This window comes from Daldinia vernicosa, assembly GCF_022497035.1.
Source record: "Daldinia vernicosa strain CBS 139.73 unplaced genomic scaffold F5Y00scaffold_19, whole genome shotgun sequence".
Taxonomy (NCBI): domain Eukaryota; kingdom Fungi; phylum Ascomycota; class Sordariomycetes; order Xylariales; family Hypoxylaceae; genus Daldinia; species Daldinia vernicosa.
Window position 1 is genome coordinate 201,582 of NW_025953935.1, and position 27,392 is coordinate 228,973.

The 27,392-nt window shown below is 46.1% G+C and overlaps 9 protein-coding genes across 9 annotated transcripts; 4 read left to right on the forward strand and 5 right to left on the reverse strand.

The window, feature by feature from the left end:
• The first annotated feature begins 121 nt into the window (after positions 1 to 121).
• Positions 122 to 2,451, forward strand: F5Y00DRAFT_235176 (uncharacterized protein). Its single transcript, XM_048007526.1, has 2 exons — positions 122 to 574; positions 672 to 2,451. The coding sequence occupies exons 1-2, from the start codon at positions 483 to 485 to the stop codon at positions 1,786 to 1,788; spliced, it is 1,209 nt and encodes a 402-aa protein (XP_047865511.1). The 5' UTR covers positions 122 to 482; the 3' UTR covers positions 1,789 to 2,451.
• Positions 2,452 to 2,614: 163 nt separating this feature from the next.
• Positions 2,615 to 5,027, reverse strand: F5Y00DRAFT_235178 (LMBR1-like membrane protein-domain-containing protein). Its single transcript, XM_048007527.1, has one exon. The coding sequence runs from the start codon at positions 4,842 to 4,844 to the stop codon at positions 3,036 to 3,038; it is 1,809 nt and encodes a 602-aa protein (XP_047865512.1). The 5' UTR covers positions 4,845 to 5,027; the 3' UTR covers positions 2,615 to 3,035.
• Positions 5,028 to 8,181: 3,154 nt separating this feature from the next.
• Positions 8,182 to 9,727, forward strand: F5Y00DRAFT_268999 (uncharacterized protein; the record flags this gene model as incomplete). The annotated part of the gene is made up of 6 exons (XM_048012362.1): positions 8,182 to 8,389; positions 8,440 to 8,496; positions 8,552 to 8,616; positions 8,691 to 9,073; positions 9,131 to 9,232; positions 9,313 to 9,727. The coding sequence occupies 6 exons, from the start codon at positions 8,182 to 8,184 to the stop codon at positions 9,725 to 9,727; spliced, it is 1,230 nt and encodes a 409-aa protein (XP_047865513.1).
• A 248-nt stretch (positions 9,728 to 9,975) lies between these two features.
• Positions 9,976 to 10,935, forward strand: F5Y00DRAFT_54109 (uncharacterized protein). Its single transcript, XM_048013785.1, has 3 exons — positions 9,976 to 10,373; positions 10,435 to 10,815; positions 10,873 to 10,935. The coding sequence occupies exons 1-2, from the start codon at positions 10,020 to 10,022 to the stop codon at positions 10,708 to 10,710; spliced, it is 630 nt and encodes a 209-aa protein (XP_047865514.1). The 5' UTR covers positions 9,976 to 10,019; the 3' UTR covers positions 10,711 to 10,815; positions 10,873 to 10,935.
• A 167-nt stretch (positions 10,936 to 11,102) lies between these two features.
• Positions 11,103 to 14,861, reverse strand: F5Y00DRAFT_261371 (uncharacterized protein; the record flags this gene model as incomplete). Its single annotated transcript, XM_048011191.1, has 6 exons — positions 11,103 to 12,910; positions 12,965 to 13,829; positions 13,883 to 14,200; positions 14,262 to 14,562; positions 14,614 to 14,693; positions 14,757 to 14,861. The coding sequence occupies 6 exons, from the start codon at positions 14,859 to 14,861 to the stop codon at positions 11,103 to 11,105; spliced, it is 3,477 nt and encodes a 1,158-aa protein (XP_047865515.1).
• Positions 14,862 to 16,870: 2,009 nt separating this feature from the next.
• F5Y00DRAFT_261372 (uncharacterized protein) lies at positions 16,871 to 19,928 on the reverse strand (the record flags this gene model as incomplete). Its single annotated transcript, XM_048011192.1, has 2 exons — positions 16,871 to 18,642; positions 18,746 to 19,928. 2 exons carry the CDS (start codon positions 19,926 to 19,928, stop codon positions 16,871 to 16,873), a joined length of 2,955 nt encoding a protein of 984 aa, XP_047865516.1.
• Positions 19,929 to 20,591: 663 nt separating this feature from the next.
• On the reverse strand, positions 20,592 to 22,927 carry F5Y00DRAFT_269001 (amino acid transporter; the record flags this gene model as incomplete). Its single annotated transcript, XM_048012363.1, has 7 exons — positions 22,525 to 22,927; positions 22,383 to 22,453; positions 22,190 to 22,303; positions 22,036 to 22,118; positions 21,590 to 21,978; positions 21,132 to 21,461; positions 20,592 to 21,077 (listed from the first exon to the last, which is right to left on the reverse strand). The coding sequence occupies exons 1-7, from the start codon at positions 22,687 to 22,689 to the stop codon at positions 20,592 to 20,594; spliced, it is 1,638 nt and encodes a 545-aa protein (XP_047865517.1). The 5' UTR covers positions 22,690 to 22,927.
• A 929-nt stretch (positions 22,928 to 23,856) lies between these two features.
• Positions 23,857 to 25,154, reverse strand: F5Y00DRAFT_269006 (uncharacterized protein; the record flags this gene model as incomplete). Its single annotated transcript, XM_048012364.1, has 4 exons — positions 23,857 to 24,316; positions 24,376 to 24,743; positions 24,808 to 24,912; positions 24,972 to 25,154. The coding sequence occupies 4 exons, from the start codon at positions 25,152 to 25,154 to the stop codon at positions 23,857 to 23,859; spliced, it is 1,116 nt and encodes a 371-aa protein (XP_047865518.1).
• A 965-nt stretch (positions 25,155 to 26,119) lies between these two features.
• On the forward strand, positions 26,120 to 26,926 carry F5Y00DRAFT_261375 (uncharacterized protein; the record flags this gene model as incomplete). The annotated part of the gene is made up of 2 exons (XM_048011193.1): positions 26,120 to 26,417; positions 26,658 to 26,926. The coding sequence occupies 2 exons, from the start codon at positions 26,120 to 26,122 to the stop codon at positions 26,924 to 26,926; spliced, it is 567 nt and encodes a 188-aa protein (XP_047865519.1).
• Between the last annotated feature and the right edge of the window lie 466 nt (positions 26,927 to 27,392).

Below are 27,392 nucleotides of genomic sequence, written 5' to 3' on the forward strand. Positions count from 1 at the left end.
AATATCAATAATATGATCAAATCATCAAGGATACCTATTCAATTTATACCTTAGCCTATCATGTGTAAGTATGTAAGTGGTACATGCAACGACTTACAGCAGAACAACCTGATTTGGAATACTTTATCCACGTGCATCTAAGGGCTATGCCACTTATGTAATAACTCTGTCAGGGAGTGTGCAATTTAGGTAAACTACATATGCCCGATCTAAGATGACATCACTTTTCCCAATTGGCAAGATACACTAATTATCTAGGTTACCTAGGTGCACAATAATCTCCGGACCATCTGCTCAGCCTTACAGTTGTCAGCATGAACCTTGACAAAGACTGCAAGATTTGGAAACCAATGGGAAAGCAATACATAGGAAACTAAAGTTAACGCCTCGTATCGCCACCCATTATTGAACACAGCAACATCAGTGTATCAGACTATCAGTGTATCACCCACTTCCGCAAAATTCATCTTGACCAATTGACCATGACGGACCTCCCGGGATCTGATCGAACTCTTCTTGAGAGGCTAAATGCCCTTAAGCCTAGCACCGTCAATCTGAGCCCGTCATCATCAAAGTAAGGCAATTTTGTATAACTTCTATTTTGCTTTATACCTTGTTAGGTATTTACATAGCTTGTTGCATGGTACCCTGAGTTCGCTAAGCGTTTCCAGGTTAGTTGCAGCATCTACTATAGAACCAGCCAAGCCTTTATCCAAAGAAGATGCTCTCACAGAAAGGCTAAAGAGTCTCCGAAACCAAAATGATAGTAATATCCGTACCACTTCCGGCTCAGGGATAAGTCGTAGAGACGACGGGACTATCACTTCGCCATCTTCAAATTCACCACCACAGCCACATCCCAATCCCGAAAGTTCAGGCACGGGCGTAGACGCGGCACAAACTTCATCTGCAGAAGATGTGACCGAAGACGAGGATCCACTCTTCTACACTGACGACCAGACGCTCGAAGAGCTTCTTGCAGACCTCGAATCCGACCAGCAATGGCTCGAGGAGGTACTAGCTGAAGACGAGCATCGCAGGGTAACTGCGCTACTCGAGGAATTGGGAGATGCCGCCAAAACCAGCCAGGATTCAGAAAAGGATCCAGAGACTAAAGGATCTCGCAACGAAAATGAAGGTGAAGACAGTAGCGACGATGACTCCGAGGGTGAACGGATGACTCGTGAAGCCGACGATATTCTCGCCCAGACGGCTGACGAGGTAGAATACGATCAGGCCAATAAGCCTTCGTCTCAGCCTGCTTCTTCACCTACTTCACCAAGCCACACCGTGAAAGAAGGTACCGAAGGCGGTAAGGCAGCAAATGAAAGTACACAAGCACAAGGGTCCAATGAAGGCGACCCCTTTAACTTACCAGCGGTTCCGTCAGATTTCCAGGACCAACACCAACGCGATCATCCCGACGCGTCCCAGGACGACGCCGACTTCGCAGCATCTATCACATCTCGCATGGCTGCGCTCAACGTCGATAGATCCACCGGCCCAGATCTGCCGTCGGTACCAGCAGACATCGATCCTTTAGGCCTCCCTTCGGCGCCCACCTTCGCGCCAGCTGATCGACCCGCGCCGGGGCTCATCAAGCGGTTTGGTTTCACAGACGAGGATCAGAAGACGTGGTGCGTTGTATGTTTAGAGGATGGCGCTATACGTTGCTTGGACTGCGACGGCGACGTCTACTGCGCGAGGTGTTGGAAGGAGATGCACGTTGGTCCTAGCGCAGGGTATGATGAGCGCGGGCACCGCTGGGAGAAGTTCGTCAGACGCTGACGATCCGTGGTTGGTTATTTTACGGTTAGGTTGGATTAACATCGTAGTTTTTGAGTTGCAACTATACCTAGATACCCTGCGCTGTGATCTATACTACCTACCTACCTAGGTACCTTTCCCTTGACGCCATTCCCCGAAAATGAAATAGTATCTGAAAGATCTGCTAACTAGCTGAATGCTTAGCCACGGAGGCCTCGACGGACTTAAGTCGCATTAATTATTCTTACTAAATTCGTTCATGAGGTGATTTATCTCGCAATTATTTCCTTATACGGATAAGCAAGTAGATAATGTAGCTCTTGGCATCAGCAAGCTGGGTACCTAGGTATGTAGCGAGGGTGAGTATGCCTTAACCGCAGTGAATTCTGCCTTACACATCAGGTGTATTAAGTCATCTTAGCTTACGATCTAGGTTGATGAGCTACGCATTGAAGTTGAGTCATATATACACTCGAGGGATGGACAAAACATAGGGATGATGGGTAAACTGGTTCGAACTTTCAAATCCGATAACTAACAGGTAGTATACACTAGAACCCTAAACCCAGTCATAAGATAATTCACTCGACACTCGACACTCGACACTATAGCATAGCCAAACATACCTATTCTTACATAGAGTTCAAAGCATAGTATTTACTAGCGAACAATGCTCGCCAGTCACCCATTTTTACATTCGCCAGAAGTCCTAGAGTAAGCTTCTCCCCAAAACTAAGATGGGCGCAATACCTCTTAATAAGAGAAACCCCCTTAGAACCATCATCTGCTCATTTAGCAAAACAAACATTCACAATGGTACATGCACATATACCGTATACCAGATATATACCAGCAGGAAGAAATATCTTATCCCCTATTTTAACATTCCATACCTAACCTAGCCGTACCATGCCCAATTTGTAGTAGTAGTAGTAGTAGCATAATCTCAGTATTACGACGCCGTCCAGTCCAGTCTGATCCACATTGCTCGTCTGCCCGCAAACTCATAGCCGTACTCCGTACGCATGTATCCCTTGTATTTTGACAACCTCACAATAAAGCTAGATAGATGTAATGCCCTTCAAGTATGAACCCATTCATTCCATTGTATACCTAGAACACAGTGAAGGGAAGACCAGCTACCATTTTAAAATCAAACTGTTTAAACATGTCTTCCCACTCGGAGCGACGTAGATAGACAGCGAATATCGTACCATAAGCCACCCATAGTAAAAGCGACTTCGTAGTGACTACTCACCTAGAGTAAGCTATGCTCCGGAGTCGTGCCCAGAACCATTCCCACCTGCTCCGTTCCCGCGCTTCGGCCGGCCCGTGATATCTTGCCAGGTAGCACCAAATCGGCGCCCGGTACTCGCCAGCAGACCTTCTTCCTCGTCCGCCTCGGCTTCCTCGTCGATCTCGCTGAGGTTGAGCCTTGGGGCGCGGAATAGGCTTGTCAGGAACACGAGCAGGAAAACGCCAAGGAAGGCGAATTGCGCCCAGAAGTCGATGGCGCCGAACACGGGCCAGTTAAGCGCGATGCGGTTAAGGAACGTTGACATGACAGTCGGCGTACATACGGATTGTGGTTTTGTCGACCATCGCCCGCGCGACTCGCTACCCGCCCATTCCGAGCACGGCTTGACGGCTTCGGGAGCATCGGAGCAGTCGGGCCGTCCGGACGGGTGTTTCGGCGGCAGATCACAGAACGTCTGAGTGCCGTAGGTTGCGTATTGTGGCGCTACCATCATAGCTATGGCGTAGTTGATACCTAGCATGATAAGTGCCAACATGACTGTCGCGATGAGTAGAGCCTGCGGAGCCGTGCGACCCTTGCTGATTCGAAAGATGCGTATCCATAAGAACCGGATACCGATAGCGGCCAAGCCCGACACGGAACTACCGAAGAATAGTAGGATTAGAAGTACCATGAGTATGTAGTCCACAGGGAATGCGCGGGCGGTCTGTACGAAGAACCAGTTGACGGGCTGGAATACGTTGATATGCGCCAGGATGTATCCGCAGTGTTCCTTGCAGACTGAGTTGGCGGCCTTGTCGATACCTGTGATCAACATAGAGACCCAGATAAGTAGTGTGATCACGACAAGTAGAATGCCTCCGACGAGCTTCAGCGGTCTGAAGACTGCGCAGATCTTTGACCACGCCCTGACAATGAAACCCTTGCCTTCGCCCTGCGCCTCGGCAGCAAGCCTTTCGCGACGCACCAATGTCCGTTCTTCACGAACGAGGGCCTCTAGTTCGCGCCTATCCTTGGCTGGCATTCCATCTGATCGACCAGCACTGCGCAATTCCAACTGTCTCTGTCGCTCCCTATTCTGCTCCAGCTGGGACGCGGTGTTTTCGGAGAGCTGCGGCGCGGACACGGAGGGGGCGGACTTGATGAAGGAGACGGGGAAAAGGGCGAGACCAGCACCGGTGTAGATGACATAGAGTAGGGTTCCCAGCGTGATTAGTAGACCAACACCGAACGTCAGCGCTTTCTCTCCGTGATTCTCGTCGAGGAGCTTCTTGAAGAAGTCGAGATCAAGATGTTTGCCATCGCCGCTGGCACCGGCAGCAGGAACGAAGAAACCGATGAGGAATATGATGACGATCAAGAGTATAAAAGCGATGGTATATTTGAAAGCTCCCCAGAGGCGCGAGCCGAATGTCTGGTTTCCCTCCTGCTCCTCGACTTCATCGTATTCCTCATACCAGAAGTAAGAGAAAGGGATGATAAGCAGGCAGAGCAGCGCATCGAAGCTGTAGAGGGAATAGTAAACGATCTTGAGCGTAAGGAGGATGTTGTTGACGCGTTCGGGAGTAGCCCAATCCTTCTTAGCGCCGAGGGCCGTGGATGTAGTCGAGGAGACGAGAGCGATGTCGACAGGGAGGAGGAAGAGAGTCGCGAAGAGAGAAGTTAAACTGACAATGGCGACAATAGTAACGATCGCAGATCGGTCGCGTGGGGTCTGCCATATAAAAGTGGTGATGCTAGAAGCAACTAAGGCCAATACAATTGCAACAGCGTAAGTTACCCAGATAAGGGAGGTCTGGACATAGCCTTGGGCAGCCATTTTTTGATGATGCTAGAAGTAGAGAATAATACTTTACAGTCCTGAGGCTACTAATAGAAAGTAATAAGAATTAGAATGGAAGATAATAATTGAGCATTGGAGAAGGAAAAGCTCGACGCAGGCAATTTACCCCGCGTTCCTAGAGCTTGAATATTGGAATGCCAGCGTTGTTGATGATGATGCTGGAAGCTTTGCTCGAGCTTTCGTTGTCATGACGTATTCCTTAAGTTTCGATGTTTCTCGACTTTTGCATGAACCCGATATATAAATATTCATTGGCATTTGTGTACGGATCCGTAGTGTTGGGATGATATCTCAATAGGCGATGTTATAATTATGGATAGTTACATAGCATAGAGTTGAGGCCCTGGCTGAAGACACAGACTGATCCTGTCGAACAAACCGCTATACCACTAAAAGGTTATTTGGTAATAGATTATTATCCTTTATATTGTATCGGACAGATGATAATCTAACAGATCCTCATCAACTTCTAAACTTTATGGCATACCTCTATTCGCTTTGACGTTCGTGGATGACTATCCCCTTGACTGGCATAGAACAGCAAATCCACTATTTTCAGTATCGATACATCAAGATTGGCTAAAGGATATAGACTGGTTGCGTTGAACTTTACGTACTTTACCGAACAACTATAAGGTTTTTGCTGTTTCATGCCAGTCAAGGGGATAATTATGGATTGTGTTGGTCGGGGATCTACGTGGCCTAATTAGGGTTACAGTTGTGGCAGCTGGCTACAGTCATGAGTCACTGAAGCAGTTATTGAAGCAGTCACGATCGAGGAAAGGAAGGAACGAGGCCCCAGGGCCGATTATATAAACAGACGGGGTCCCGTAGTCCTTTTAGATTTAGCAACGCACTCGCAATACAAGACCAGTTCCACATAATAGCATAGAGTTAAGGCCCTGGCTGAGGGCACAGACTGAGCCTCAACAACTTCTAAACTTTATGGCATACCTCTATTTGCTTTGATGTTTTTGGATGACTATATAAAGAGTAGGACACACCGCCGTAATTGCAAACATGGTTCATATACCTACAAGCAGACAAACACCCAAGTCCACCACCACAAATTTGAGACACACTTCCTCCTATTCTTCAAAGGTCAGTGTTCAAATTCCCTTCTAGGATAATAGCATACTTATACTACCTGACATAGGCTTATAGAGGTTTCTATCCCTCTTTAAATTTCCCTCATGGCCAACAGTCCTTCTCATCCCAAGTCGCTTGAAAGCAACATAAATCAACAAACCAAATCCATACTAATGAACCAACCACTCAATATCTTACTTGAGCTACGGGATCATCTTTCGCCAAAGGATACTGCAGCCCTACGCATGAGCTGTAAATCGGCATACTTCACATTTTCCCCTGATGCGAAAAAAAGCCCCGATCGTCAAGAGCCAGAGAACCCTCAAGTCCCACCAGAAAAGGCGTCTTAGATGGGACTTTTACATACGAAGTTACATCGGTACTCGTATTCTTTGGCAGCGCTCATTATACCGAAGAGTGCCTCGGAGCTGCCGTGCTTGCCTAATGTCAGAGCGTTTAGAGACCCAGAGGTCAGATTCTACCGCGTCCGCCTTGTTATGAACGAGCATTTGTTTAGTCCAGAGTAAGGACTTGGTCTTAATAACCTAAGAATCCGAGTGTTAGCTTTTACGAAGAGCTGAGCAATCAATTTTAAGATTCTAGATGAGATACCTAAAACAAAGAATGTATTTAGTATGCTGTCAGGGTATAGTGGGTCAGAGTGGCTACAGGGGTCTGTCTGCGACTATATAAGAGGCGCGAAGCGCCATCGTCAGAGGATAGAAGGCCAGGCGTTACTAGTTCAATACAACCTATTACTTAGTCTACCTACCCTAGACACTCACTTTGTGTATGATTAGCCTCAACGGGCATCAATCCTGACACCCATCTTCCATATTTGGTGAGGCACGAAAAGTCTACCCCTTTGAGGCTTCGTCCGACGTCCCAGATGCATTGGTAGAGTTTCAAATAAGTCCTAAGAGACCCTACACACAATAACTATCAATCCACATGTGACTAAACCGATATTTGGGCTTGTAATTAGTCTTACGTACCTGAAGACTGTAGAGGCTCCCGCTGCGTTTACCCCCTTTTCCCGACTTGAGCCTCAATCTTTGAGGGGCAAGTGGGGGCAAGTCATTACAAATTACTTGACGAAGTAGTAACATAATAGTCGGCGTATATTAATTTATTAAGAAGTGATATATATTTTACGTAGGTACCTAAGAGGTGTAGGAAGTATAGTACCAGCCTGTACTGACATCTCACTACCTATTGTGTGCTAACCTCCTACGTAGGTAGGTACCTAAGGCAACGATAGTTTGGTCCCCAATAGGCCTGACAGAAACGGCCAGTTGCAGCATTTTGGATGTCAGTGAGCCTATCGGTATTCCTAACATTGGTAACTTATGAGGAGGTAGAAGAGTAATTGTCATGCGGGGCTGTTGACCTGCAGAATATAACAATCAGGGTATGACAACTTACGGCCAATACTTCCAGTTCTCAACCTCGGAGAAGAGAAGTTGTACATATTGGTAGATTTTTATATGTCTCCAATTGGCGGTACTGATATATTAATTTGACGCACCAGGCTTATGCCGTGAGTGAATGGAATAATACGACCGACCTTATTTCCGATTGCCTTAAAGTAACCGCACAAATAAGTCCTACCGCGTTCCACGGCATTCACCATCCACAGTGTAGCAGCCTCATTACTTACTTTTCACATATCGTATATGCTTCTATAATTTAAACTCTTAAAAAAAATGAATGCTGTAGATATTGGTATAGTCGTTGCTACGGAGTCCGTTTTCCTGATACCAGAAAGGCATTTTGGTTGAAGCGTGGGACTGTATTCCCAGATGATTCCGTTTGTAAATTCTTTAGATATTCTTTCCCCTGTATTCTGATTGGACGAAGAAATAATTAACCCTCAGTGATGGTCGCAGTATTAGACCTCTATACCACTCAATGTTACATTCGCTCCTCAGCTGTCAGTTGAGTGTAGGTGAATTGGGGGCCATTTTCTCCATAGTTAAGAATATACTACTGTTTAAGTGGGCAACTTGAGGAGACATATTGTGCTAAGTAAAATAATACGTAGGAATTCATGCTCGTAACATTACTTTGAAAGGAGGAGTAATACATGTGAGGCTCTTATGCGAACTCTAGGATAAACGCATTGGTCGCCGCACCCCAGTAAGCGTCGAATTCAACCCCTTACTCGATACACTAACTATAAGCTCCGATAGTGCCTACGATCAACTTTCCTGCCGAGTAAATAATGGATTCCCTTTCGAATCAGTTACCACCGGAAACAGACCTTTGCAAAATACCGACTAGTGTTCCTCCTCCTGGACAATCTTTTGACCCCGACAACACAGATCTGAGGTCTTTGACAATCTGTCTTGGTGTTATCCTAACGACTATCGCGGTGGTATTTGGCCTTGGTAGGCTTTACGCCAACTTCCGAAAGTTGACAGCGGGTGATTGTGAGTTATCTATCACTTACACAAGAACGGTGCTAATGAAAATCGACCAGTCTTCGTATTTGTTGCCATTATATCCAATACTTCCACCGTGGTTTTGATGATTATCTGTATGCGATATGGCTTCATATATTCTTATTCAATTGATAACCTTCCCACCCCTAGATGCCAAATACTTCCGGCATATATGGGATATACCTTTATGCTGGATCAATGATAACTTCGGAAAGGTGAGCAACCAAATCATCTCCTTACCTTTTGAATTAACTTAGAGACTACTAACATCAAGATGTACCGCTTCCAGATAGCATATGCCTGGGAAATGACCGCGACATTCAGCACTTTTCCTGGCAGGGCGGCTACTTTGCTACTGTTCTACCAGCTCTTTACCATATCTCGCTCGATAGGTATAGCTATATGGATCGGCATGGCTATTAGTCTTATAATTACAGTTTGGAGCATATGTATCCTGTCTTACGGTTACGCTAACGAGAAGACTCGGGATCACCCTGACGACGCTGACGGTATCATAACCATGTGGATCCTACGGTGGTCACTTCTCGGGGGTACACTGGATATCTTGATCGACATTTATATTTTCATCTTACCACTACCTATTATCTTTAAGCTAAACCTTTCTAAGAAGAAAAAGTTGCAGGTCTCGGCTATATTTTTCATAGCGTTACTGTAAGAAATATCGCTGTAAATGAAACTTCTTTGGTTATTCAAACTGATACTCTCCAGGGGTATTGCTGTCAGCATCTTAACGCTTGCATATAGAATCAAGGCGGTGCAGAGCAACAACTTCGATAGCACATATAATACTGGAGTTGTGATGATATGCAGGTAAGCCTTCTATTTACCTTCCCCCTTTTACTTGTCGCGATGAAGAAAATATGCTAAGGCGACATGAACAATCTTTCTAGTCTCGTCCAGATGAATGTGACTCTCATAATCTGCTCTACCCCGGCATTCGTGGGCTTCATACGTCTCCATGTCTTAGAGTCACAGGCCTTCAAGGCTTTCCAGTCCATTCTAAGAGCCGGGAGCAGTGTGCCCAGCCGATCCACCCTGTTTAAGTCCTGGCAGAGCCCTAATCGACCTCGTACCGGACGTGATGAATCACAAAATAAAAAAGGGAAAAGTCTAAGGAATACGGCCGAGTCCGCCGAGGTAAGCGATACATGCTTGCTTAACAGCGGGGCTACGATAGATATCGATGGGCAGAGAAATACTCTCGTGGTTGGTGGCGAAAATAAGGAGAATGACATCCACTTAAAGGTGCTTGGCACAGAAGATATTGAGCATAGCTCAGGCTGCTCAGCCTCACTTCCGCCTTAAGGCAACGATAATTTATCTTTACGCATGAATTTCAAGCGACGTATGGAAGAGGTATGTTGTGGTGCCCTTATCCGCCATAAATTCTCGGCGTTCGATTGGAGATTTCGACTAATCAGAATTATCGAGTAAAAGGGGCAATCTTCCTTGGAGTATCTGTAAATGGAACGTCTCTTACTATTTTCATATTTATGCTTGACTGAGGTTTGTAAAGAGAATTTTATTTTATAATTATCAAAAATAATATCTACCTTATATACACTATTTCTAACGTCCACCTGTATTGTGTTATTTTATGTTGCTTCATGATTTGAGGGTCTCGACTTGGCTATGCATGTTGGATCCGCCCAATATTTTTTTCCACTTTACCTTGGCCTGCGTGCGGCTGAGGTTAGAGGCGGGTTCCCCTCTCCAATATACCTCCATAGTTGATCTCCATTTACTTAAGAATATAGGTAACTCCATTAGATTCAGACTACTAGGAAATATACGCCAAAGTAATCGTCTTTTCGGTGTCATAGTTCGGGTCAATATGTCTCACGACTTGAAATCTGGCCATCAGAACGTGTCTTATCCGTCCTTAAATCCGACTAACACTCGCTTTTGCATTAATTGTGCTCAACACGTAGTTCTTGACCAACTTCATCGTGTAAGCAAGTCGATAATGTCCGATACGCAACTATCTAAGCATACTAATGATATATACCTAGTGTATCGAATGCGGTCAAGATGTTCCGCGGTCAAACCCGGCCAGCCTAGCCAACGGTAATAACTCGACAGGTACAGGGGCTAGACTATCAGGACCTTCATTAGCCGAGCCAGACTGTGCGTTATCGATCAACAACCTCATTAATAACGAGGGTAAGGCGAAACCGCAGAAAAGGGATAGAATAGGGGAAACGCGTAAGATGCTCGAATCGGATATTTGGTCGCCGGAACAGCTGGAGCACTCTGCCAAAAGCAGCGCAACACGTACTGGACATTAGTTCAGTTGTAGCGGCGCCAACCTGATCGTATTGCAAACCCAATAAGTGATACTATACGCAATTGGCTACCTCCTATCTAATCTTCCCGACGACCCCAACGAATTGGTTAGGCTATATCCTCCCCTTAAGTGTTTCTCTCTCTAATGAGGCCTACTTAAGCAGTCAATCCCTACGAGCCGATATCTCAGCTTTAGGTACATATGAGGCAAACCCAAGGTGTTAATTTCTATAGGTCACTACCCAACGGCTCGAAAACCTCGTTTAACCGTCTCAATGTTCCTTCATACTAAATCATGCTTTATCTACAGAGTCAAATATAAGTATCCTTTTGAAATGTTCCGTCAAAGGTGGCTCATATATGTTGATATTTTTGTTCACACTTCTTGTTGCTGTTAAGCTGTATCTAACCGTTGCCGGATTTCGTATAGTTTCTTGTGGATATCCACTGTGAACACATTGGCAAACGAAGAGTTAAGAGATACGAACAATTCCACCGACTTTAAATAGTACTCTTTTGCCATCTCTAGATTATGAAGGTCGTCCTGTTCTTCAGGCCAACATGTGAAATATCCATCAGCCAGATCCATGTTTGCGAATGCAGCTTGTAACGGATTGTTAGTCTGGAGTTTGTATCCCTTGATCGCCCTTTGAAGTTTTCTTCTCCCACCGTGGAATCTGCCGAGCTTTATGAGCCATTTGCCGTAAGTTCGTATGCTGTTAAGAGTCATTGCGTCATTCCTAGGAAGTAGCTCTTCTAGGCGCTGGATATGTTTTTCGTAGTCGTCGCAAGCCTGTTGAACAGCCGTTTCGTCATCCTGTTTATACTTATAGCATTGTGCCATGCGAAGGGTGACTTGGTGCCACCGCAGGTCGAGAGCAATTATACTGTCTGCTTCACAATGTTCTCCAATGTACTTTTCGGCTTCTTTAAAACATTTTCTGGCTTGATTTAGGCTTTCCGGTTTACCCTGGAGAAGGAAAACGGAGCCAAGTTCCTTTTCGGCGAGTGCAGATTCTAAGGAGCTCCCCAGTATAGCTTGTAGTCTAGATGATGCCTCACTTAAAGCTTCCGATGCGCCAACAAGATCGCCTCGTAGTTTTAGGATAGTACCCAGATATTGTTCAATTTGGAGCTCCTGCACTCTGGCGTACTTTTCCGGTAGCGTTTTGTAGTGTCCCTTCGCCCTATTCAATAAAGTTTCAGCTTCATCGAGTCGGCCTCGTTGTGTAAGGACAAGCGCAAGATTAATATCCAAGATAAAATTCGAAGAGTCCCCTAGGTGTGCTTTCACCGAGGTACTGTCAATAGAATCGCATATAAATTTGAAACATGCCTCCGCGTGCTCAAACTCATTCCTATCCTTGTATATTATGCCAAAGTCGTTGAGGATAATATAGTAATCCGCATCCTGGCATGGCAAGTTGTTCATCTCTTGGGTTTGACTATTAGCGGACGCGGTTCCGTTTATCTCTTCGTTCTCTAAGTGGTCCATGAGTGACAGTTCGTCATAGGTTCTTAGAGCCCAAGCGTATATTCTTGCCGCATCGTCCAATTGTCCTCTTCGCTGCAGCAGTTGTCCAAGACGACCAAGACCTGGTAAGATCCCGCGGCGAATATTCAGGCCGTAGCTCTTAAGGATTTCTAAATTCTCTTTACATTGCATTACGTGAGGGAGAATCCAGCGCTGTTCTTCCGCGGCCTCCTTGCTGTCCTCATTCGGCAACGCTCGTGCGACGCTGTAGATTGCAGAATTGATGTATGACTCGACGTCACTCCTCTGAAGCGCAAGTAAACGTACTACTTTGTGGACCGCGGGATGAATGGCAATGCCACCCTTTCCAAATTCTAGATTTGGTGCTTGTTTAATCAAGGATAATGCCCCAAGCTGCCACACAAAATGCTTAAACTTATCATGAGGTATATCCGGGAACAGCTCGGCCCAAATACACCCGGGGTCCAAAAAAGCGCAGACGAGGAGAAACCCCCGAGTCTCTGACTCGAGTCTCTCTATGGCTAGACTTATTGTTTTAGTAAGTGTCTGATCCAAGCGAAGCCTGGAGTCGTCAAGAATACTCTCGTCTTGTGACCGCCAAATATTAATATAGTCCTCAACATCCATTATATACTGTTTCATGTACCGAGCTGCGCTATAGACAGACAACGCATGGTTGTCCAGGAGTTTTGCCAATTTGAGGTAACCTAAGATTTCATGAGCATCTATACAAGACCGTATTAGGGAATTATGTGACATACTATTGCCTCCTGATCCTTCTCTAAGGCCAAGGACCTTTTCTATTAGACGCAAGCTTTCAAAATCTTCTAGGCCATCAACATGAATGCTCGGAAATATCCGCGCGAGATCCGGACTTTGGGAGGTGGCTATTATGGTCCCCTGGTGAATTTTATCAATAAAGTATTGAACCCAATGTTTACTCTCTCCAATGACAGTTTTGCTCAAATCTCGAAAATAGATGTCGTCTATGAGGATAAACCACTTTGTGTTGCCTTTTGCGTTAAACCATTGAATGATAGCATCTATGCTTTTCTGTTGTCGATCTCGAAGCTCGTTGGATTCCCCGGTCGCTAAGAGGTCCCGCGTTAAATTTACCGAATCCAATGGTGGGACGAGACCGGGTATATCCTCTGCGAACCTGGCTAGCGTCGCGTTGAAATCGATTTCTGATTTTCCGGGAAGCTCGAAGCGGGCGGTAAAGTCTTTTGACCTCGCAAAGTGACGAGCCATTACCGACTTACCACATCCTGCTATTCCGTACAGACCCAAAATAGATCGGAAATGCGGAGTTGTGCCAATTTCGTCCGTCATTCTGTGCAAGAGACCAGATCTATCTATAAAGCTGGCTGCCTTATGCTCGAAGCTATCGGAATGGGTCTTCTCAACGTCGAAGCTTTCAGGGGTTGGCAATGCGGGCTTCACTGTATCACCAGACTTCCGTTTATCTAACGAATTCTTCCAATCGTTGTACATGTTATAAATCTCACCCGAAACGGTTAGAAAAGAACGGTCATCCGGACCCGAGAACTTGTTCAGCTTCAAGTGGTCTGAATATAGGTTGGATCGCTTCCAGCCAGGGACATGGGCAGAAGTTTCGCTCACCACCTATATAATATTCAGTTTGACGCACTTTTCAATAACCCGTCATAAGAACGTACCCTTCCTCGAATCAGACCTGGAATACCGAATCTCTTCCCATAGTCTGTGTCTTTTAATTCGATAAAACACCATATAGGCAACTTGAGCCTTTCCCGAAGTTGGCCGAAGGCATGTACTTTTTCTTCCAGATATTTATTATGAAGACTTAAATCTGCAATAATGCCGTTGTTGGAACCTGCAAAACTCATAAGCCACGCAGACATTGCGGCGATACTTTGCATCTTCGTGCCCCCGAATGGTGTTCCGAGAGCCGCGAACCCAATTGTCCGTTCGGGTATGTATCCGTATCTTCTATCACGGTCGGCATATAGTAAGCCCTATAACGTCAAAATCACATTTAATCAAATACGACACGTGCAAGAGGTCCTATTGACTTACATATAACACGACCAAACCACCGAGACTATGTGCGATAAAGATCAAAGGGCGATCCAAGACACCAGTACGAAAATAATGTAAACTGTGGATTAATTCCTCACCGCAGATCTCAAGGCGAATTTTAGGAGCGTTAGAGTGCCATCTCGATTCGTAACAATAAGTCATAATTCGCGCATTTGGCACTACAGCGGGAAGCATATCGGGGTCTTTCAGCCAGTGGACGTATGGTGGTTTCCCGTCCTCACCTTTCCAGGTCCACGACCAGTCCACATTAGAACCCAGACCATGAACCGCGATTATACTAGTCAGGATAGTTAGTTGAGCGAATCTATAGATACAGATGGGGACTTACTCGACTTCAATCTCCCCGGCAGTAGCACCCGTTGGGCCATTATATAATATTTCAAAGGGTCGTCGGTTTCTATAATATGTCTACGGTAAACTTAGTCATTTATTTGGGGTATATTGATTAGCTACGTAGGACTCGTTAACTACCTGTTTCCTGGCTCCTTGAGAGGGGCTAGTGTCACTATTCTCTCGTTTTTCGCTCTGTGTCGTCCTACTGAACGAGGATCGCATGCGCTGGAAAGTGTGGGACATCCTTCCAACAGCAGACAAGGCTAGCAGGCAAAGCGTTACAGAAGGACTTAAGGCTTGAGGCTTAAGAAGTAGGGATCTTTCGACACATAGATGACTGCGTCGAGCATATCATAGAATATTATACAGAGAAAGCAAAGCGAACCGGTTAGAAAATGAGATGCTTAGAGGGATACATGTTCATAGAAATGAGAAAAAAAACCGAACCCCGGTAATCCGTACAGAAGCTGACTGATAGGGTTACATTTTGACCGCCGTGCCCCCTGTAGGTCTTGGTATGTTTTCCGCCAATGGCTCTTATACTCGGCGGCTATCAACGGTCCAGCGCTAATGCTCCCAATCGGAGAGGTCAGCTATTTCAAAGTTAGGCGTTTAATACAAGAACTAGCCATTTCAAGGGCTATTTTTAGATGATTCATATATTAGTCCATTTGAATTAGGTATTCTCAGAGGTTCTCAAAAGCCCACCCGGACTAGTTTCTTCATTTCCATAATCTTACATATATAGTCTGTCCAATCAGAGTCTCGCTCCTAGGACCCCTTTTATTTCTTGTCGTGTAAAGACAAACCGCCATCGTAATTCACAATCTATATTGTTCGGTGACTGCAAGCGAAGCCCAAAGGTTGGAGTCGGTTCAGAGTAAGAATAACTCAACATTGACCCATATTGACATGGTACTCGAAATTATAAATAACGGAAACTTTGATGCCAAAATAAAATAAGTCTTTTATCGCCTGGGCGCGCAACATTGCTACCTGAGTCTCCTCACCGCAACCTTGTAAGCTTATTCTTCGCTTATACTTAAGTGCTCATATCTCATCGCTTCTTTGCTGAAAGATACGGTATATGAGCTGTAGTTGTATATTGACTTAGTCTACCAACTGTATGAGTGAGGAGGGAGGTCCTTCTTATATATACATTCCATGCCAAGATACCATGTACTGTACCTGAAAGTAGTCCCTTGACCACTCACTTCAACATTCTTAACAGCTCCTGGTTTATGATGAGATTTTATGTACTGTTTCTTTGTAATGAGACCATTTGAGGTTCCCATTGCATACCCCAGCCATTTCCGCACGCCACGCCTCCTGCGCTCGGTGCTTTCCACACATTATGCGTCGACCACCAGTGGTCGTGAAGTCTGTTAAGTACCTAGGTAGGATATGAGTTAGGGATGTTGTGGTAGTTTTCTATTCTATTTTCTAGAATATTTATCAGCCTCGCATGATAACACGCGAAGTGTGCACGGCGTCCGAGGTTTAACTCGTCCCTTCGATCGGGTGTAGGTTGATAAATGATAATATGGTGGCAGATGGAGTGACTGTAACTAGTTCGTAGTAGATAGCGGTTAGTCTCAAGGCCTCTATACAATGCAAGTCGGTGCGAAACACGTAGAAATAGTTCGCCCCCAATGATTGGAGTGCTAGAACTGATTATCACGAAATGGTCCTAGAAGCATAGAAACAACTTCGTTATTTTGCAAGGAATTCTATTTTAACTATAAGAGCTAACGACTATGCATATGTCAGGATTAATGCCCGTTGAGGTTAGTCATACACAAAGCGAGTGTCTAGGGTAGGTAGACCAAGTAATACTAGGTTGTATTGAACTAGTAACGCCTGGCCTTCTATCCTCTGACGATGGCGCTTCGCGCCTCTTATATAGTCGCAAACAGACCCCTGTAGCCACCCTGACTCAGGAGAAATATCGAAAGTGACGACCATACTCGGCGTTTTCGTAGTTGAAATGAAGCAACAATAACATGGACTAGAGGGGGTTATTCTTGGGTCGTAAGAGTGTGTTGAGTGCTGAAAGCTCTAACTAGGGGTACATGCGTGCGATTACCTCTATTACTGGGCTCATAGTTCTTCGTGGCACAGAAAACGTACCTATTATCACGTACTACCAAGTAAGGGGTAATTGAATATTTTCTATGATATATACAGAAAAAATCAAAAGTTCGTATACCTCAATAAGACTTAATCCTTGGATCGAGTTTCTACGCTAGAATTTATATCATGGTCACCCATTTATCCTTCACGGCGTCCTCCCAGAACTCCGGTCGGTCCCAAAATTCACACAATCCTACACGACGATACGTGTTGTGCGGTGCCTTGGTCTCGGTTCCTTTGTCATGACTTACAGGGGTAAGACATATACAGACGAGGGATTTAGGCCTTCCACCAGGGTAAGCAGGATACCCAAACGTTGGCGGCGGTACCACACCGATACGGGCAACAACTAAACAATAAATATCGTCTCCCGAACCCTCCCGATTATTCGGAGCCTGCGGTTCTGGCAAGACGGTTCTGATGTCCTGAAATGCCGAAACTATCGATTGAATATCTTGCCACCTAAACTCTGACTCCTCATCTATCCGGCGTGGCGTTAAGCGGTATGAGGGATTTCGAGGCTTGCTCTTGTGGTGCCAAAGCCGATTGCCCCCGGGGAACTTCCTTATAGTGCTTCTCATGATAATACTGCCAGTTGCATAATTCTGGGACGGACCAGACGTTTTGATATCTAGGACCACGTTCGACGGCTCCCAGGTAACATATGAGTCGTCTATAGGGTATTTTACCTTGCCGTTGATAGAAGCCCAAGTCCAGGATGGATAGTTTCCGTTCCTCGAATTTCCTTCCGAGTTATCGGCGGCCCACAGGAGGCTAGGGAATAAATGTGAGTTCTTCCATATCCCGACGACAAACTCATCTTGAAGAACTCGTTCCATAATCCTACTCAGACCTAGAAACGCTGGAATCTTATCCTCCTGTTTATCCAGTACTCGTGAGCTGTATTCGGCGACTGACTCTTGCCATATTAGGTATGTCGACTTTCTTTTAGCAATATCTGCCTCGGGTGCGTTAACCTCCCCTTCTTTATTTTCAGGGGATAATGCGGTGCTTCTAGAGCTAAAGAGATCATTTTCCTGGTAACGTCCTTGCGCAATACGCTTTTGCCGACGCACCCGTGAAAAATCCGTGCAGCTGCTATACGGATGCGTGACACCTTCCGGGTCTGATTCAGATCCATGGCAACTTAAGCACTCCCAGTATAATATCCCTGGTCCCCAGTGGATTATCCTAGTACTTAGAATCTGCTCCTGGAGTGCCCATGCCTGAGAGCTGTCCGGACCGGGCTTATAGAGCTCCTTTTCTCCATGGACCGGAATGACGAAATGGCCATAGTTATGTACTCCTCGCGCTGATTTACGCTTTTTAGGAACTCGCAAAGAGATCTGGACGGGACTAGGGGGGTAGATCCAACGACGTGGCCGGAATAATCCCCCCGTGGGGTCCTGAGAGTCATGAGCTGACAAGGTCATAGTTGCATTAGCGAATATGGTTTGCATTTGTGCCGCTTCCCTTTTCCTGTCATTTTCGTCATCTTGTACAACACATAGAGCATCAATCCAAAGGAAACGGAATCCCAATTGTCTTGTAGCTAAAATTGCGTCACGTAGTGTGAGTGGAAATAAGCTGAGCGGGATTGTGTTCATGCAGTCTAGAAGCGACTCCTTTGTTGTTTTGAAGTTGCTAGAACCGCCCCCGCAATATGAAAGACAAAGATATGGGGCATGTCTCCCGTTACTCTGATAGAGGAAGGGCTCAGATGTTTCATTTCCGACGTCGATGACTCGGGTAGGTAACATAGGGTTTTCGTCTTTCGACTCATTACACTTCGAATGATACAACCTACAGTTCTCCAGCCAAGAACGAGCAGCCTCAAAGGCTCGAGGTGAACCTGTTCCGAGTTCGGTGTCATCCGGGTATTTCTGGTGGTCTATCATAAAAGAATCTGTGGGCAGATTCAGAGATTAGTGGTACTGAACGTTGAAGCCATGATCTCTACCGTTAACACATACGACGACATGGAGGGAACATACCAGACATATTGCTGATTAACAAGGTCTCGGACTGGTTCTCATGGAGTATGAAAATCGTGAATAACCCACCCGGTAGTAGTATAATTTTGGGTGTTATTCCGAACTTTGTTGACTTTACCGAATTTAGGCCCGCCCATCTGCCGGTTCCGTAGGCCAAAGCATCCAGAATCAACACACATAGACAGCACCCATCAATTGCAGACCGTCTAAGAGAGTCTCGATCCGGGTGAAGTTCAAACGGATATAAATTTCCCTCTGATAGCTGCTTCAGGAACGCGGCACACTGAAGGCAGGTTGGAGCCCCTGGGACATTCTCTGGATTGGGCTTCTCTGCTATTCGAGACAGAATATCGAGAAATTTGTCAAGAAGTACCCGGCACGTTGATACGGAGCCCGTAGAAAACTCTTCCCAGGCGCAGAGAAACTCGGGGTGGCTTATAACGTGGAGGTACGCTTCCCGACAGTCAGACGGAGGAAATATTTTATCGTCCGCTAGTAACAGCTGGGCCATTTCTTGTAGGTTATCTGATTGAACCTCTCGGTTGGATATTTCCGAAAGTCGAGCACCGGACTTATAAAGAAAATCTATAATCGGCTCGTTTCTCTCCAGTATGGCAAGGTCAAGGATTGTCCATCCGCCCGGGGACAACTGCGTAAGGCTCGCCCCTGCTTCCACTAATATTGTTACCATTTGGGAATCCCAGGACCTGATAGCCTCGTGCAAGGGGACGATTCCAGCAGCTCCTGAGCGATGCGTATACTGGTCGTGAAAGGACCGCTCCTCGCTTTCAGCATTGACATTTGCACCATTTTCAATAAGAAACTTGACTTTTTCATATTGGGAAGAATTAAACTTAAATCGAAGGGCTTCGTGTAGCGGTGTTCTCCCGAGTGCGTTGCATAGATCGATCCGAGCACCGTTCTTTAGCAAGAGAGTCGCGGCATCGTAATGATGATGCCATAAAGATCTATGGAGCGGTGTGTTATAATTTGCCCAAGAAACGTAAGGATCGTAACTAGAAAGCACACAACCCCCGGTTGGACGTGAGCCGTCAATCTCGAGTTCTTTCCATTGGACGTTAGGATCTAGACCTTGTTTAAGTGCCTCTTTCATATCGTCTAGGCTGCATTGCGAACGTGAAATCTGTTGAGGCTGCTTCAATGCTCCCGCGAAAAGCGACATTGATGACCTTACTTCAGGACGCTCTTGTAGGTAATAGACAAGTCTGTATTGTGAAGAGGAATGAAATAAAAGTCCAGACAAAGCCGGGGGAAACGTATCTCGAGGTATGTTTTAAGAAACGACAACTGCGCCGCGTTGGGAGTCACACATATGCTACCACACGCTGCGCCAGTCAGCGTAGGACTCTTTAACTATCCAACGAGATTCAGCAAATTGTTGTGCTACAAGAATCTAAAATAGGTACCTAACCTATAGCCTAGTCCTGATTAACTTATTGAAGGACTATCGCCGAAAGCTAACGACAACGACATTCCGCGTAAGGTTACTCTATAAGCAAGCATTTCTATAGTCTTGGATACCCTTGAGAATCGTCGTCAAAATAAGCTCTCTCCATTCTTTAAGGCTTACTACTATGTATACTTGGCTACGACTCGGCGTGCCTCAGTATTCTTGGCAAGCTTGGTCATATGAGAGATCGTGTAGGTACTGCGTCGCTTGGCGATTTGCATTTCTATAAATCCTACCCGTGTGACGTGACGCTAAAAGGTACCTAACATTGGCAATCCTACAAGATGGGACTTCAGGAGACATGGTTTCTTTGTGAGAAAGGTTAGGTAATCTTCACATTTAATATTATTATTTAGTTTACTCACTAGAAACAATCTAACTATTATTAATCTCAATAACCGGTCCGGAATACACTTTGCGCGCCCAGACGGCGTAGTATATCACGGACCAGATCAGTGTCGCTCCAACCATCAGAGCGCTCATGTTCATACTTTCGGCAGTGGGGTTGACGTGAGTCGGCCAGAAGCTGAAGAACAACATGACGACGAGAAATGCACAGCCAAATGCATTGACGATAGTTCCAAATGGTTCTGGGATTTTCATAGGACCCCACGATAAGTTTTCGTGATTGGTATTGGTCAATGCTGTGTTCTCCCGGTTATACGGGCGGATACCACCAGTCAATCGTCGCCAGAGGAGAAGACTGTTTCCGATGAGATATGCGCCGTCTAAGCCATTAACAGTCAAGGAAACGATGTCGTTGAACGCCACCGAGGAGCCTAACGTGATAAGGGCCAGAAGGTAGGAGATAATCGTCGTGAGAACGATTGCAATTACTGGAATCGAGGTCTTGGGTTCAACCTAGGATTTTGATGTTAGTCTAGCAACAGGCCTTATGCTAGGGAAGATACTCGCCTTGCTAATGTAGAACCAACCCGGCAAACCCCTATCTCGCGCAAAGGACCACGTCATTCGAGAGGCAGTAGCCATTAGGGATACCATAGCGAAAAGATGCAAGACTACAAGGATCGAAGCCATGGTCTGAGCACCCTGTCGCGACCCTACACCCTCTTGAAATATCGCCATGAAGGGGTATTTAGTGGGTGTCTTTAGAGCAGAATCTATGTCGCCGATGCAGAATAATAAAGCGAGTAGACTGCCAAACCCTAGAGTACCATTCAAAAGGACGGTGAAAATCATTGCTCGTGGGACAATGACGGATGCATTCTGAATCTCTTCAGACATCTATAGAAAATTGTTAGTATATCCGAAATAGGGGGGGGGGGAGTTATTCAAATGTGCTTACGTGCACTGCACCATCCGCGCCTATTTCTTGTTAGCCAAGCAATATCCTCGCGGCGCATGAAAAGGACTAAGAACATACCGAGGAAGTTAAACACAGCCGCTATCATGCCAAGCATAAAAGAAAGACCTTGCGTCGGCCATCCTCCACCATTCGAGAACGACGTAAAGACTTCTTGGGCACTCTTATGAGGGCTCAGGTAGACCAGCGGTACGAGAATAGCAAAGAACCCGAGGATATGAAGGATCAAGACGAGACCTTCTACCTTTGGCAGGGCACTGCTCACAACCGTATTGATGAACACCGCAAATGCGACAGAGGCATACAGCAGCAGGAGTTTCTGCCAAGCTAACGGTACGTAGTCCGGATTCCCCATCACAGCAACGCCCTGGATGAGACCGGCGGCAAGATAACCCAGGCTCGCGACGGCAGCTTGCCAGCCGATGACCGTCAACCAGCCTCATAATGATATCTTAGCCCAAGCTTCGTAGCGACTAAGTGCATATTCAGACATACCGATAAAATAACTCGTGAACTTGCGCCAATTGTTCGGCGCCAACATGTATACCCAGTGATATTGACCTCCTGACGTCGGCGCCCTGCGCGGAGTGTTAGTTGTTTTCAAGCCTTGGTTGTGAAAGGTAGGTAGGTAAGTAAGTAATGCGCCTACATCGATGCTAGTTCTCCCATAGTTGCGAAGACGCAGAGCGTGCCAATCCAGACGATTATGAATCCGTATATAGACCCTGCGGAACCGCCATTCTCGTATGCTTGGAGGAAAAGCCTATGGGCATGGTTAGGTCTTAGTAAACAAAAGAAATAATAATAATAGAATAATGCGCATGGTGGGGAGAGAAACTTACACCAGTTCTCCTTCCCAGGTATTCATAACCGTACAGCTGAATCCGAGGATGGACATGAGGGCAAAGTTGCGCTATAAGCCGAAAATATTAATACTTGTTTATTGGTGTTAATAATACAAGTAAATGTCACGCATTACATTACCTTAAGCACAGGGATTTTCCCAAGCCGAGTAAGAGCCTGGTCATCGCGGTCGATAATCGACTTCCTCCCTCTTCCCGTCGTCTCCGTCGGCTCGATATTGAGCTCGGTAGACGTCGCCTCATTGTCGTCGCGCTTAGTCGACTTGAGCTCGTAGTCGTCCGCCATCTTAGCTTAGTTAAGAGGTACCTAACCTAACCTAACCTAACCTATACTTCCTTCGTGTCCTACCCAGAGGGCGACAAAGCTTCGCGGGGCTCTAGTTATTTGCGACGGCGTTCAATGGGAAAGAGAGGCATGGGATGGGATGGGCAGTAGGTAAGTAGTGGTAGTAAGTAGTATGTAGTAGTAATATTATGGGGGTATAGATAATTAAGAAGATCTTCCAGCTCGAGGAGAAGCGTGCATATTCTTAGTGGAAGGTTTCAGCCCCGGGCTGAAACCGAAACCGAGGGATTGAAATTATTGAAGCTTCCGAACAGGGCCTTCACGTTCGCATGTCCCGTTCTAGAATGCTTACGACGTCGGGGGTTGGCATAGGTAGGTACATACCGCGCCACAGCCGTTGGTAACGGTTGATACGTATAGAAGAAGCGTTTTTCTTCTTTGAAGAGCACAGATGAACAAGGGGGGGAGAGTTGCGAGATAACGGATGCGACGTTCGTTCTGCGCGACCTATTGGATTGGTCGAGTATCAATGCCTTCGGTCGTTAGCCGGAAATACTCTCTATTACGACCCCAGACGAGCTTTGATGTGGATGACCGTGCATCGCATTAGAAGGATTCGCCCGGGTATTGCTACTCCATTCGATAAACCACAGCCAGCAGATGTCACGTAATAGAGATCCTACCCATCAAGTTCCCTATCATATCATATAATACCTGGTTCAAATAAGCAGAATGATCTAGATACTCGGACATACAATTTAGAGACGTATTCCTCTCCTACTATATTTTATATTATAGCTAAGATCCGCCTTCAAGCTCAGCTCGTGAAATATTTCCAGTCTCGGACATCTTAATAACAAGTAGCCATAGATACCTTAGTGAAAAAAAGACCGTAATTCGTACGAGAATCCAGTGGCCAAGTTACAATGGGAATAACTAGTATAATTCAGCCGTGAACCTCGCCGCACACGGGCATTAGTATGACAGGTAATAAGCTATCGCGGGATGATTGCGGGATGTCCCGCCGCCACTACGCATTAGCGATATTGTAAGTACCGCCGCAGTTGAAGCTATCAACAATGTAAAAAGGTGAAATTTGATGTTATCATAAGAGAGACATTACTACTCGGTGTATCTACAGATTCGCACCCCCCTGATGCAAATTGACTATTCGCCTGCCGGGGTTGGCGAACTCGTAACCCCCCAGCTCTTAACTTGCTTGATGAGCTTCGACTGGCTAGAGCGGCTGCTAGCATCCCAATCAGGCGTTGTGTGCGCCGTTCCGACAGTAACTGAAGTAGTTACCTGGGAGTTTGCGATCCCAAGGTGTCCCAACTCGTGCGATGTAGAATGCGTAGATTTAGATGCGCCGGAGCCATCTTGCTTTCGCCCGTACCCGTACGACTTTCCCGTAATATTCCCACGGCGACGAAGGTCGTCGCTTCGGATCATTCCAGATTCTAGACTGTCTAAGAATGGCTTTAGATATGGGGCACTGGCAGTCATGATGCCCAGGTTTTGGGCCAGTGTCATCGCAACGCCGATGAGCCAGTATGCGAATGTAGCATCTTGGTGGTTAGATACCGTTTGAGACTCTATCATCTGCCAAATGAGTGCGGCGATAGTCCTGATATTTATATTAGTATTAGTACGTGGTTCTGAGATGCGATCCTTCTAGAGACTTACAAGATTCGAGTCGCAAAACACGATATGACGGTAATCTTGCGCTGTAAATGAGTCTGTAATTTCCATACGACCACGAATGGCAACCATATTAGAAAGAAATCGAGCACGATATTGACCACGTTTATATAGTCCCACATTGCATCTTGATCTATGCAACTATCTCCAAGGATTTCCCACGTCCTCGGCGTAACGCATTGGAATATTAGCACTAAGATGGAGGTCAACGCCCATGCAAGCGTAACCCCAGTGAGTATCCACGTTAGGATCCTATGGAAATTGATAGGTGATATAACTCTGATGAAAAAGATGACGGAGAGTTTAGAGAAAGCCTGGCTCGCTACGAAAAGGACATTTGCCGCATAGTAAGACTGGCTGGATGTTAGCGCTTAAAGTCTAGAGTTATCAATCTGACCTATGGAAGGGCCCGCGCACCTTTTGAAAGGATATAATATTATCATCAGAGAGGGTATTTTGGTGTCGTCCCAGCCCGTTCCCAACCGCGATAGATGCCGCTATTGTTTGCGCAATACTGAAGACCTAGCGAAATTAGAACACTATATAATGTTATTATTATAACCTTGATAGAGGCAACTCACCAGCGACGCTACAATCATCGTGTCGTCCCAATGGAACGACTTCGAAACCCCCCATTTCGTCACCAGCCTAGTGCAGACTAGGAGAAAGCTGCAAATGATGAAGAACCATGATACCAGGTTAACCACCGACCCGTGGTTATCGGGACTGTCGTGCAGGGAGACGTTCGTATCGGAGGAGTTCATTGAGCCTTGATCATGATTCTCTATTGTCGTCTCTCGCCTACTCGAGTATATCACATACTAACCTAGTACGAAGTAGCGGATAGCGGTGCGGTCAAGAATACCTAAGCCAAGATAATTTAGGTAAGATGGACTTTTCGGTGGGTTGGCTATTGTAATTAACTCAGCAGTAGGCTGAGTGAGTGCCGTGCAGGTCTGCTACAGCCTACAGAAGGATTCAGGCAATCCAAAGAGAGCAGGCGACCCAAAACGTCTTCTAACGCGAGCCGAGGGGTCAGCTCCTGCGCTGGATGCAGATCATACTAGATGGCTGGCATTTCAGACGGGCGATGCGTACAGCTAGAGCCTAGATTACAAGAAGCAGGTCTAATCCCGGGAAAAGAGGGAGAGAGAAAAGAAAGAAGCGTTGCATTGAACACACGTTTTCTCGAGGACAATGATGCATGTGTGAGAGAAAATACCACGAGAGGAAGGTTGTCTATCACCTTGACTGCTACCAAAATGAAAGCCGAGGGCGCCCTTATAGGTGCTAAGCATTGAGCTAAGCATTTGGGATGTAACGCTTACAAGACTTCTGGACTTCTATCCGCCGTATACATGTAGGTAAGATGTAACCCTCGTAAGTAGGGGCGAAGAGTTGTTATTGGTCGCCTTTCGACGGTTGTAGCGTTACTTATGTACGTTTGTCGAATATTAACGTCTATTGGTTCAACCCATACGCGAATACGATTGGATAGTACCTGTCCATCATGAGCGGGATTACGGTACGAGATACGGAAGAGAATACGACACGTGACAGCGTCCTACATCGGATCGGTCGCTATTAGGTATACCTAGGGAGGTTAGGTAGGTAGATATACTTGTTGGAAGGAATGAATGAGAAGGCTTTATCTTAAGTTTGATATTCAGCTTCAATTCGCTCTCACTACGGCTTCTCTCCCTATACCCCCTCACCACCCCCGTTCACCATGTCTTTGAAGCTCCACGAACTTACAAACGATGAGGACTTCAAGAAGATAAACGCCGCAGAGCACGAGGCCTATAGTAACCCGTTCAATGGCGTCTTTGAACTCACCAAAGGCACCTCGCCAGAAGAGGCTTGCGCCCGTCAACTAGTTTGGCATAAAATCCAGCCTGGTAGCCACTGGGTCTATGTTACCGACGAAAGCACTGGCGAAGTGATTGGGGGTACGCGATATATTATTTACGAGACAAATCCATACGCGGTCGAACAACCCGCACGAAAGGCTTCTTGGCTACCTGAAGGTGCGTTGCAGAACAGCCAAGACAGGACAACGACACGCAGGTACTGAACGAGGATACCTATGCATCAGGTCCCCTAAGACAGGTCGGAGATCATCTCCTCGCCTGCCTGGGAAAGCATCGTCCAGTCCTGATGAACAAGCCGCACATACGTAGGTTTCACTTATGTCTCTTGGCTTCGTGGCTTAGGTACTTACCACTCGGGAAATTATATAGTGATATCACTATGCTTCGTGCATTCAGCGCACAGGAAACGGGGCGCCGCAAGCTTGATGCTGGAGTGGGGGGCTCGAAAAGCCGATGAGCTCGGCCTGGAATCATTCGTCGAATCTACCGAGATGGCTCGCCGCACCTATGAAAAGCAAGGGTTTTATGTGATTGGTGATTTCTACCTGGACGCCCAGGAAGAGAATCCCAGCAAGGAGTTCATTGCGGAGAGAGAAAGGCTCGAGTGTCCTATCCATGGGTTCATCATGAAGAGGGATGCGAGGGATGTTAAATCTGCCCAATAGAATGTAGATGTAGAATTACAGATATCTGATGCTTAATTAAAATTCATCCTACAGGCTACCTACCCCAAGTTCCACACCTTGAGAATTACATGGATGCATCGAATCCATGTAATGATGCACATCGGCAACTCCTCTGCTCCTGCGAACGGAAAATGATAACTCGTAAACTAAAGGGTCTCCAGAAAATCCAACTACGGAAACTAGCCAATCAGAGCTTGAGACGGGCTTAGCGTATACCCCTTTCGGAATGCAACATGATGCGTCAGCCAATCAGAACTCCGTATCGTAATAAGAAGCCTATCTGGAGCCATCTCACAGCTTATCTACAATGTTACTACATGTTAAAGGATACCCTGGCAGCCTGGCCGTTTGTTTGAAGATCTTTTAACGGAGAAGATACCTGCGTCGCTATTTGTGACTTAAGGTAGTAGGAGGTAAAAAGATGCAGCGAAAGACTATTACACAA

Bases quoted from the DNA above. Each gene is read 5' to 3' on its own strand.
- F5Y00DRAFT_235176 (XM_048007526.1), top strand. From the start codon at position 483: ATGACGGACCTCCCGGGATCTGATCGAACTCTTCTTGAGAGGCTAAAT. The intron at 575-671 runs GTAAGGCAATTT...AAGCGTTTCCAG, and splicing joins CTGAGCCCGTCATCATCAAA to GTTAGTTGCAGCATCTACTA.
- F5Y00DRAFT_235178 (XM_048007527.1), bottom strand. From the start codon at position 4,844: ATGGCTGCCCAAGGCTATGTCCAGACCTCCCTTATCTGGGTAACTTAC.
- F5Y00DRAFT_54109 (XM_048013785.1), top strand. From the start codon at position 10,020: ATGTTGCTTCATGATTTGAGGGTCTCGACTTGGCTATGCATGTTGGAT. The intron at 10,374-10,434 runs GTAAGCAAGTCG...ATATATACCTAG, and splicing joins TTCTTGACCAACTTCATCGT to TGTATCGAATGCGGTCAAGA.